We start from the raw sequence: 12,147 nt of genomic DNA, 5'->3' as shown, positions 1-12,147 counted from the left end.
GGGGCGGGGGGCTGTGTGGGTGCTGGAGACTGCTCAGGAGGGGTAAGTTCCCTGCCGCCCTCTGCACGGTGCACAGCCGCCCTGCCCTACATCAGCAGTAGGCATCAGGGTGCTCAGGACCCACTACTGACAGAGCCCCCGTGTGGCATGGTGCAACCCTGGCCTCCTGGAACTTGGCACCGTCTATGCCACATTGTTTGGTCCCAGCCCGGCCTGACTAGGGGCATGCACCTTCAGGTAGGACCAAGCCACCCAGGGCCCCTGGCAATGCACGCAGGAGCTGCATGCTCTTGGGTCGGGCTGGGTCCTGCCTCCATGGAGCTGGCCCTGCCTCACAGTGTGCAGAGCACTTGGAGGCAGGACCTGGCCCAGCCCGAGGGCATGTGGGTCTTGTGTGCAGTGCTGGGGGCCCTGGGTGACAACAAGAGTGGTCCAGTCCTACCCAAAGGCGCACACTCCTGGGCCGAGCTGGGCTCACACCATGTGGCACAGGAAGCACTGGGTCCCAGGCAGCTGGGGCTGCATCGTGCCATGGTGGGGGGGTCTCTGCCAGTAGCAGGCACTGAATGCCCCAATGGCTGATGCTGGTGCTGTGTGGGGGGCTGTGCACCATGCCAGAGGATGGGCAGGGGACCTACCCTCCTGAGCAGTTCCCCCACCCCCACAGTCCCCCTACCCTCACATCTCTGTTTACCAGAGACAGAGCCTGGATCCAAGACACTGCTGCAGCCTTGCCTGCTCCTATTTGCCCCAGCAGCAGGGGAAGGAGGTAGGGGAATAGGGTAGGCATAAAGATGCTCTGGCTGGGTGCCAGAGCATCTCTTTGGAGGACCCAGCCTCTGGTTGCTTCAGGGCATACTCCAGGAGCATGTGCTGCACCACTTTTTTTTCAGCGTGTTTTTTTCTTGATACTGGGATTTCTTGGTATCAAAATTAGAGTCTGTACTGCAAATATGCAATGCAGGGAACATTTTTTCATTCCCAGCGTTCATCTTGTGGCATCTCCAAACTGATTTGAAATGCCACAACAGGCATGTACTCACTCTCCTGGATGCACCCAGTGGTTGAAATTAAGGTGAAGTAATAAACTCCAAAACTGTTTGAGCTGGAGTAAACTGCTCCCAGGTGCAGCATCTACACATGTGCCCAAGACTACAGTAATTTGAGCTGGAGCAGGCTTAGGCTAGCAGGAGACATGGGGGCTCATCCCCAGTCTGGGTGGTGGCATCAAGTGATGGAGGAGCTGCCTGGGGCAGAGCTATGTGGCTAGGCAGCAGTCAGGAGTCTGCCTGGGTAGACATTGAAGGGAAAGGCAAAGCAAGTGAACATGCTTTTTGTCTTATTTAAATTCATTCCAAACAGGCAAGCAGGCTACCTGGTATCATTGTCCACCTGGCCTTTCCACCCTTTACTTAAAAGTTTTAACTTACAATCTCTGGTTCTAGAATTTGAGGTGAACCTGAAGTTCATATTACTTGAAACCAAATTGTTCTCTGCAGGCTAGTAGAACTTTGAGAGAAAAACAGACCTTTCGATCCCAACAGGGGGTAATGCTCACAGGCTGCACTCCAGAAGCAGTAGAAATTTGGAGTAGGAGATTTCAGAAAAAAGGGAAGGTTTGAAAGCTTCCAGTGAAGGAAAACCAAAAAAAAAAGATAAGCACATAGTGAATATAACTTATTTCAGAGGCAATTAAGGTCACTAAAAAGAATATGTATGCAGCAGTTATGCTTAGAAAAAAATGATTATAAAAGATATATTTCAGATAAACACAGAAGAAAACAGTATTTTATATCAGATTTCACACAAGAGTTTGTATTAAAATGACACAAATGATAGATAAGAACAAAGCTTTTGAATGTAATGACTTACTTAATCACAATTGATTTTCCATGCTCTTCTGGATTCTCAAATAACTTTGCCCAGGTACATCGGATATTCTTCTTATCAGCCTCAGTTAACAAAGCCATAGTGATGGCCAGGTATTTCCCTGTGGAAGTGATGGGAGCAGACAGACTATTATGTTACAAGTTGCAGCCCTTGCTCTTCAAGGAAGTCAAGTATTTTAGATGTAAGTACTCTGAGTAAAACCATACCTTGAGCAGGAGGGGCATCTTGGTGTTTACACATGGCTGGGAAAACTTACTTTCATTCTGTACTTTGCCACTTATGAAGAGGCAGATATTGGATTTACTTCAGAAGAGAAAGTAGAGGTGAAAACACAAATAAGGAAGTGTAAATGAGCTATTTCCCAACCAGGACTCTCCCTGGTCACTTCTGAATTTCAAGAGAAGAGCAAAATCTGTTCTTTTCAAACCCAAACCCCTCTGTAATAGAAAATATTCTTAGATGTACATTTTGGATGATATTTCACTATAATGGCCTTTCTATTGCTGGATTTTCTTCAGCCAAAATAATTAACATTCTGCATGGGCAGAGAGCATTGTAGGTAGTACAACATGAGTTAGAAGTGCTCTTCTGTTCTATACCAAGCTTCTGTCCTATTAGGCCACTGTAGAAGCAGCTGAAAGGGAACTCAAATGTGAGCTTTTCAGCATGCCAGCAGGAAGCTGGAATTCCCATCAAGGGGCTTTCATGAGCCTGACTGACATTAGACACTAAACTTGTGTACCACTCTATCTTTAAGTGAAGTTACCAAGGAAACGAGGGATAGAAGGGAAATTGTATTAAAAATAACTTTAGAAAATGTGTTTAGTCTGTGTTAAGTCATTTCAGGAATTTATAAAACCAGGACCAGGCCTTAAAAGCCAGCTGCAATTGCAGTCAGTTCCTGGCCCCATTCAAAATGTTGGGAATTCTGATTGACTCCAGTGATAGTGAGATTGTAGGGCAGAATGTGCTCTCAATTACCCTGATATGTAAGGAGTGACCCCATGAAAATTAAGTTACTGGAGAAATACTGAGGTGAAACCCCAGTTGAGGAGAAGAGATTAGGCCTTTGTGGTTCAGTGCTTGTGCTGGAGGTGTGCAGTATTGCCAACCCTACCATGCCAAAAATCATGAAACAAATGCTTTAAAAATCAAGAGAGTGGCATGTAAATTATGAGATGCTATTTTTGAAGAGTGTGTGTGCTGGGGGGGGGCGGGCGTGGCGGTATTATTTGTGAAGGGGGGTCATTTGTGGGGATTGTGGGGGTGTGTGTGGTCCCTCAGGGAGCCCAGGGAGGGAGGGTCCCCACACACCCTTGCAGGATGCAGGGTACTGTGGGTCAGGAGTGAGAAGAAGCAGTAGGGCTGGGCAAGCTGTGGCTTGGGAGTGAGGTGTAGACAGAGACACACCCAGAGACACTGTCAGAACCAGACAGCACCCAGCTGGTAAGTGGAGGGAAAGGGGTGGGGGGAAAGAGGAGGAGTGGGGGGGAAATCAAGGTCCCCGTGGTGAAGGAGGAAGTGGGGCACGAGCAGGGACAGGGGTGAATGGTGCCCTGGGGCCAGGGCACATTGTCCAGAGATGCAGGGGGAAGGGCATGGCAGGCAGCAATGGCATCATGAGGCTGAGCTCCTGGGGCAAGGCAGTGGGGCACAAAGCCCCAACCTGCAGCAGGCAGCCCATCTGTGCCCTGTGGGGGGCATGTGCCCCCATGAATCTCCTGGGGATGTGTGCTGCTCTGGGGAGCTGTGCCCATCCCCCACATATCTCTGGATGACCCACCTGGCCCTGGGGCCCTATTTACCCCTGCACCTGCTCCTGCCCTACTCCCTCCCTCACCACGGGGACCTTGATCTCACCCCCACCCCTTACCTATTCCCCTGCCCCTTTCCCTCCACTTACCAGCTGCAAAAATCCAGAGATATGAGGGTTGGATTGAGAGATAGCGAGCTGAAGTTATTTTGACTTTGAAATCCTGAGTCTTGCAATGGTTTTGTGACAGTTGGCATTACTGGGTGTGTGACCCCTAGCTCCACCCAGATTAGCCCCTACAGAGGGAGGCTGGGGCCATAGCTTAGCTCTGGTTCTCTGCACACAGCAGGGAACAATACTGATATTGGGGCTTCAACTTGAAGGGGGAAAGGCTGATGATGTCCAGACCCTTCTTGAGCAACCTGGTATAGCAGAGCAGTCCTAGACCTAGTTGACCAGCCATGAGGACACAATGCCAAGCCCAGTCCTTCACCAGCCTGGCCAAAGCAGGACATAACATTTCAGGTTCAAGAAACAAGGGGTAAGAGTCACTGGCCTGCTTAGACAGTGGAGCTGGGGGCCTAGGTCTAGGCTGGGTTGCTCCCTATCCACCATCCTAGTCCCAGACTAGAGTGATTTACCCAGCCTTAATCCACACTATTGGCACCTCCAACTGACAGGGACTGCCTGGAAATGGAGGTTGCTGCCAGACTCTGGAAGTTTCCATCTGTGGAACTTGGGGGTAACCAACTGTTAGGGTGGGAAAGGTATGGAGGCAGGAGGGAAGGGTGGGGGAGGGAAAGAGGGAAGGGAGGGGAAGAGGAAAAGAAGTGTTAGAGGAAAAAGAGGGAGTAGCACCGATTGAAGGAAGAGAAGAAAGTAGGGAGAGGGTAAGGGTCTAAAACAGAATGAGAGTCTGGGGATAAAGAGAAAGAAAAGAGGTCAGAAGGGGAAAATATGGAGAGAGGAGGTGAGAGAGGGAAGAGAAAAGGGGCAGGGAAGTGACTGGGGAAGGGTATGGGGAAAAGACAGAGAAAGGGGAAGAAGGTGGGAAATGAGTGAGAAGGAGAGGGACAGGATAGAGAGGGGAAGAAGCAACCAGAGTGAAATGATCAGTTAGAGTAAGGGGGTGATTAAAACAAAAGGAGAAACATTCAGACAAAGATCCAAGAAATAATGAGGCTTCAACAGGGAAACACCAGGTGCCTGAGGGGTTGGGGGAAAGGAAGATACAGTGATGAATACCCTCAATCCAGATAACACTACTGCAGAAATGCCTTTGGGCAAGAATTTTGGGGGAAAGAGGGCATGCCACTTGTTCCCCTTTCAAACTGTTCACCAAGCCCTCTCTTAGTGGCAGGAGTTTCCAGGGCATGCAGGCCCTCCTATCAGCGAGACTCCCCAGACAAATCCACACTTTGACTTGTGCCCTCATAAGTACAATTTTTGTTTCAATCAGAAGTCTTGAAACATGGAACTTCCCAGCTTAATTGGTTCCAGGTTCATAATGGCAAATGGGTTGAGATATATAGAATAAAAATAGCTGAAAAGCTGCCGTAACAGTGGAGTTTAAGCATCCATCATCCATGTCCCCAGGCAAAAATGTAATTAACTTAGAGTTAAGAAGGTATGTGTAACAGTTTAACCTCTAATACTAAAACAAAGAGATTAACTTATTTAGGCCTGTTGTTGTTCTCCATTACTATAGGAATTACTCCAGGAATTTTAAATGCAGTCACAAAATATCCTAAAAGAAAGTTACAGCCTTAACATCTGACCCTTTGTAACTTGGTTGCATCTTGCTGTAGAAGTTGGCTTCAACTTCTCCAACTGATTTTTTGGAAATCAAATATAGGGAAATGTAGTGAAGGAAGAAATATTAATGTAAATTATTAATAATTTCAAGCCATATTTGACCTTGGGAAGTATGGCATAATAGAACATAAATAACTATTTGATGTTTATGCCTATGACACTGTAACAGAGAGCCTGAGGTTCTCTGTTCTCTTAAGAGAGAAGTAGCCCCTCAAGGGAGCACTGCAGGCTGGGCAGGCCACAGCAGCTGCAGGTCACCATGGCAATAGGGCAGTGAAGTCAATTAGCAGGCACCTTGGGCAGCCCAGGGTAGTCTGCTGAGTAGAGGGGGACAGGGCTCTGGTAGGCATATAAGCCCAGGTCCTGAGTTAGCAAGTTAGTTTAGCCCTGCAAGACACAGGGGTAGGAACTCCTGCCCAAGAGAGTTACCATGGGATGCTAGACCCACTTCTATCCTGCCCAGAGCAGGCAGAGTGTGAGGCCACAGAGCCAGGCAGGGGCCAGGGGCCTGGCACCCAAGAGGGGAACAACCAGGCAGGGGACAGGGGCCCGGCAGACGGGCCAGGGGCACAGTGCCCAAAAGGGCTAGACCAGAGCTGGTGCCTCAAAGCTAGGTCCAAACGCAGTAGACCTAGGCTAGAAAGCCAAGCTGAGAAGAAAGGGGTGGTGGCCAAGGAAGATGAAGCCCCAACAGGAAAACATTACAGTAACACCCCTGAGGGTTGGGGTGTGGTGTAGGGTGTGAAGGAATCCTCCTCAGTCTGCCTCACCTCTGTAATGGGCAGCCCAGCCCCCTCTGTTTTTTTCACCCTGCCTGGTTTCAGTCAACCTGGTCACCTAGGTGACTGGGATATAAAAATTCCTAAGGGATGGGGGAGCTCGTTCTTCCTTTTTCCTGCAGCAGACATTTTGGGAAGGAGACAGGCAGTCATTTTGGGAACACAGGCACAAAAGGTGTGCCTCCATGAGAGAGAGACTCTCTGGAAGATTTGTAAGTAGAAATCTGGAATCTGGCTACTAGTTTAGAACTAAGTTTTCAGGCACATGTTAAAAGGGCCACAAGCCCATATTTGAATGGCTCAATTTATTCTGTTTTGCTCAAAGAATTTTCTTTCAATAGTACTATTGGTCCACTTCTGGGTTCACCACCAAGCACGTTGGGGGGGGACCTCCACACTCCTGTGGGAAGCTCCATGCGCCCCAGCATTGCAGTGATCCCAAGCCACGCTGGTACCTCGAGGTACGTAGAAAAAACTTTTAAAGCTGTGTCTGTGTCTGAATCGCTGATTCTCTGAATCGGCATTGAATCTTCAGATTTGGATTTGGCCAAATTGAATCAGGGATAGTGATCCAAATCAACTAATTGAATTACTGTTCCTGATTCGGGCCAAACCTGAATCCCAATCGAATAGGGCCCAGTTCGCACACCCATACTGTCTGGACCATGCCAGCCCATGATGTACCCTTTGCTTCCAGGAATGGAGTGACCATCTTTTCTGTCGTGCAAAGTAACATCTGGAATTGGTTGGGATTATTGTACTGAATGTTTTTCTCTCTGTGAAAAGAGAAACTGTTAAGATAATATTTGTTGTACTAATAAAATTAGACTTTGATATTAGGACACTGAGTTGTCCAAGACTTTGAATTTAAGACACTGAGTTGTCTGCATTTAAGTGAAACTTTGATTTTAGGACACAGAGTTGTCTGCATTCATATTTCACATTCCATTTAAGGGTTAATTTAGCTTTAATGATCCCTAAGTACTATCTGGTGGACAGTGGTGCTAACAGGCTGTCACTGACAAAAGTCAGTGAAGCTTCCGTCCCTAGGCCTGCCTGTGTCCTCCATCCAGGTAGCATAGATCCATTCACAGAAAGAAAACTGCTTAGTGTTAAATTTCTCTTCTATTGTATATTGTCATGGGTGCAGGTGAGCAAGTGCTGAATGTTGATTTGCTGCTATTTTGCGTCTGTTCACAGTTAACCTGTCGTAAGAACGAATTCATCTGCACTGATTTCTGGAAATGGGCAAGTTCCCTCATTAAAGGAAAAAAAATATACTTTAACATGCCCAAATGTACATCAGCACACCTATGCATACTAATATGTAGTATCACGACTTTCCAACTTGTCTGGGGAAACCAAATACATCTGTAAAATGTAGATTGTGAGAAGCACTTATACTGCCTGTGCTGAGTACAGGATGCAGAACCAGACACCTGTGAGTCCAGCTCGCAGATCTGAAGTCCCAAAAACCTTGTACGCATTCAATAGCTCATAAAGAAGCAGACAGTATTTCTCTGTTCTCATGTCTTACAGCCAATTTCTAATAACTTTGATCACTTGATTAATGGTTTGGAACCATGTGTGGTTGATAGAAGGCTAGTGTAGACTGCCTGTTACAGAGTTTGAGGTATGCTGGGAGTCTCATAGATACATACATAGCTCCAGGAACATTTTATTTGTCAAGCTCCCACATGGTTTGTTTTATTAGTTACTATTTTACAGTTGTCACTTTTCCTAGCTGTATGATAATATATGATATTATATGTTTTATTAGTTACTATTATTATATGTTTATTATATATAATAAACATATTTATTATATGCTTATTATATTATTATATGTTTATTATAATTCTATAATGCATAAATAATATAATAAATACATATGTAATAATATAAATACATTATGTTTATTATATTAACATAATTTAATATTATACTATTATATGTTTTATTAGTTACTATTATTAGTTATATGTTTTATTAGTTACTATTTTACAGTTGTCACTTTTCCTAGCTATATGATAATATATGATATGACGCTATCCAATGGTCTTGCTAGCCTTAATGTTGTGTTCTTTTCTTAGAACCAGCCAGCAATCAAAAAAACCCAAATCCCTCTGAGACACAGTGGGCACATCTACGTGAGATGCTATACTGTGCAGTAGAGCAAATTATTGTGTAGTAAGCTTCTGAATCTATATGTGCAGACCCTTAATGCGCAGTAATTTGCTCTACTCATCAGTAAATTTGCTATGTGCAAATGCAAGTAGTAAATTAACTGCCAAGTAATTACTGCCCAGTAAGGAATGTGTAGACAGCATGTGTAGGGAGCAAATTTGTAGGCCTGTGCAAATAGAGAAGTATTCAATTCAGATTTGGCTGATTCAGAGGACAGTGATTCAATTCAGACATTCAGATCACTGTCCCGAATCAATTCAGTCGAATCAGGTTCGAAAGATTCGGCACTAATTCAGAGAGCTTTGGTGATTTGGCTATAGACTATAATGGAGAATCACTGAAATACCTATAACTTTGTAATTTTTTGGCATATTTAGATGAAAACAGCAAGGATGGCAACCCTTCTGAGGGCACAAAGCATGCCAAGCTTCAAGGAGATAGGGACAGGGATTTCTGTGAAACTGCAGCTCAAACTGTTGAAAGCAAAACTCATGTAATGTATGTAATGTATGTGTGTGTGTTAAAGCAGATTTAGATGAAAACAACAGGGATGGTAGCCCCTTCTGAGGGCATGAGACCTGCCAAGTTTCAAGGAGATAGGTGCAGGGGTTTCTGGAAAACTGAACAGCGCTACTGGGCAGGTCCCTGCAGCCTGCCACAGACCCCAGGCTGCTCATGACAGGCAGCAGGGAGCCTGCAAGCAGCTGTACTGGGGTCCACAGAGCCCCAACCCAGTTTATTGCCAGTAGTGGGTGCACAGGTGTCTCTGGGCAGATGATGGGGGAGCTGCAAGGGGCCTGATCCTTGTTGTGGCAGCACAGCCTGACTCTGTCTCCACTGTCCACCCTGCCGACTGTGAAAGCTTGGCCAGACCTACACATGAAATTTAAATGACCAGTTTACAGTAACAGTGCATCTTGCATAAGAATGCAAGATTGTGACTAGGGCCATGCAAAATGAAGCAATTCCAATGATTTAATCTCTTGTGCTAGTTGCAAATATACCTGATGTTTTATTATGCTAAACCATTCATAAATAACTGCATCTCCCTATATAACTATCTTCCTTGTTGACACATCTTCCCTTGATTAGGACATATTTCTTGGAACAGGCATTCATTGTCTGTTTGGGATTTTGTAAATGTCTCCATAGACCATCACTGGTTCAATATTTTGAGCTCTGCCCCACTGTTAAAACTACTACGCAAAACGGTATCCTATTATCAGTGCCTCATAGTGTCCCATTGAGTCAATCAAGACCCATCCCATTCAATTGAATTGTAACCTCTGGACTGATCAAAAACTTGCAAAAACAAGTTTCACAACTGGATGACCCAAAAGAGGATCCGAGCAGGTAACAGTTGCAGTAATATGATTATCCCTCCCTACCTGCTTTGTTTGGACTTTAATTGACCAACTATCAAGAAGGAAAGCTTTGAAACTATACAATTAAAGAGTGTAAGAATGAAACAAAGTTGCTCGCAAAGCACACTTAAAGAGAAAAAAAATACTTGAGCATAATAGCTGCAACTGAGTGCCCAGCTTTTCTCAGGCTACGGATTCACATCTTGGAGGAAGCCGTAAGGATGGACCATCTCTTTGCCTGTGGGGTGCTATACAAGTGCTTCCACAGATGCATGATACTGGACTTTGGGTTAGGGCTCATTACATATTGTAATAAATAAAGCCTTTCTGTTTTTATCAACCATGTTGCCGTGTCAGTCCTGAAGTGTACTAGCTAAGATCCCATTCTTTTGGTAATGTGCTCCAAGGCATGCATGCCAAGCAAAATGACTTTGTGTGCTATACTTTGGCATGCGTGTCATGCTCTGGCATACATGCTAGGGGTTACCAACCCCTGGTCTAGTTTTAAAAGGAGGACCAGGGTGGGGAGGGGCTGCATAGTCATAGACCGTGGAAGGCTGGGGCTAATAGGGCTTGCTTAGCTCCCCCAAATGTGGGGCAGTGGGTTCCGAGTGGGAAGGGATGTGCATGCAGCCAGGATCACAGCCTGCTGTGTGGATGACTGACTGCACAGCACAGCAGGCAAGCACCTGTCTGTCTATTCTGTGAAGGGGAAGGGGCTTGTGGGGGGGAGGGCAGATCAAGGCCCCCACATTGAGGGAGGGAGTGGGGTAGAGGCAGGGAAGGGGCTGGGATGAGTGGGGCCCCAGCCTGGCCAGGCCGTGGGACAATTGGAGGACAGGAGACTCGTCCAGGGGTGTGCAAGGGCTCCCACCACTGTGCGCACCCCGACAGAGGCCCAGGGGGCATGTGCCCCCCCCCCCCCCCATTTCTTTGTTGGGGGCAGAGGTAGCTGCCGCTGCACACTGGGCTTTGCATGCCACTGCCCCAGGAGTGGCACGATGCTATATCCATCCCACCGCTGCTGGGCTGAGCCATACCCCCTGCCCACCCCATGATGGGATGCACATGGTGTCGCATGGCTGTCGAGGCAGCTGCACTAGCAGCAGTACACAAAGCCCAGTGTGCAGCGGCAGCCACCTCCACCCCGCATACAGATGAGGGGGGCATGTGCCCCCTGGGCCTCCACTGGCACAGGGGCAGGAGTCCCCCATGGCCCTGGATGAGCCACCCAGGCTCCGATTTGTCCTACCACCCGGCCTGGCCAGGGCCCCACTTGTCCCTGCCCCTGCCTCTGCCCCACCCCCTCCCTCACTGCAGAAGTCTCAATCTGTGCCCTTGCTTCCCCCAGAAACTTACCTGCTGGCAAGGGGAAGGAGAGCGTGCACATGTGCACATGCTCAGCCCCCTGTGAAGAAGAGAAGATGATCCCACTACTGCCCAGGAGCAAGCAGGAGCCAGCAAAGGAAAAGAGATCTTGCTGAGGGTTATAGCACTGTCTGGGAATTCAGAGAGATGCTGACTCAAACCCTCTCTGGGCAAGAAGGAACTACAAACTAGGTGTTGTTATGAGCCTAGACCCATCTGGAGAAGATTCAGCCTCAGGTCCCAGCTGGAAGTAGTCAGGCCTATTTGCTATGCAATGGGGAACAGTGAGTCTAAGTCTACTAAGAAACCTGTGAGACTTCCTTAGTTAGGGAGGCAACTGAAGGCATAACAACAAAGTACTGGGGACAACTAATGAGATAACAGGGACTGGAAGGGGGAGGATCATAGGTTCATAACAAGAGCTCCAAGGAGGGACACTGAGCAGAGCACACTGGCCAGCACCCACTGGCTCTTGAATGAGTCTAAGGAAGCAGTGACCACAACTCAGTGAAACTGTTCCTGGTGATGTGAGTAGATGAGACTGGAAGACAGCTCCACAGTCCCTAGGGGGTCTCCCTGGCCAGAGCCTCCTTTCTGGTCAGATAGATGGTCAGATTGCCTAATGCCAGGAGGAAATTAACCAGGAGGTCATGAAACTTGGTGGGGCCACAGATGGGGAGTGTGTAAATGAAAAGGTACAGGGACTAATGCAGTCAGAACCTCAGCAGGAGGTTCATGAAGAGGCTGTGAAGAGAGCTGGAAGTAGGCAGGAAGTAGACCAAGTCATCCCTCAGGGATGCAGGCAGAAGGCCTCACCTGCACAGGCCTTTCTAAGACCACAGCAGAAAGCAGCAAACTGACAAAGACTGCTATGCTCCTGGCCTGCTTTGAATGCCTCACCTGGGCCTGCAGTGGTAGCCCAGTGATCAGCCTGCTGACCTCCCAAGCCTTACCTAATTCTAACTTTGGCTGTGCAGCCCCTACTTTGGCT

General features: G+C 47.3%; 1 protein-coding gene across 2 annotated transcripts in view; it reads right to left on the bottom strand.

Moving 5' to 3' along the window:
- Positions 1 to 11,253, bottom strand: part of LOC102383779 (hemoglobin subunit alpha-1-like) — a 22,789-nt gene extending 11,536 nt beyond the window's left edge. Inside the window, exons 1-3 of one of the 2 annotated variants that reach the window (XM_006020871.1) lie at positions 4,285 to 4,321; positions 2,097 to 2,193; positions 1,873 to 1,990 (exon numbers count right to left, since the gene is read on the bottom strand). In XM_006020871.1, the coding sequence (XP_006020933.1) occupies positions 1,873 to 1,990; positions 2,097 to 2,130 (152 nt within the window). In that variant the 5' untranslated portion in view covers positions 2,131 to 2,193; positions 4,285 to 4,321. Of the gene's footprint in view, positions 1 to 1,872; positions 1,991 to 2,096; positions 2,194 to 4,284; positions 4,322 to 11,147 lie in introns of those variants that run through there. The other variant, XM_006020872.1, reaches the window with a different exon arrangement.
- Between the last annotated feature and the right edge of the window lie 894 nt (positions 11,254 to 12,147).

This window comes from Alligator sinensis, unplaced genomic scaffold (genome assembly GCF_000455745.1).
Source record: "Alligator sinensis unplaced genomic scaffold, ASM45574v1 scaffold410_1, whole genome shotgun sequence".
Classification (NCBI taxonomy): Eukaryota; Metazoa; Chordata; order Crocodylia; family Alligatoridae; genus Alligator; species Alligator sinensis.
The sequence above is the reverse complement of the archived record's forward strand: the minus strand, read 5'-3'. Positions and strand labels throughout refer to the sequence as shown.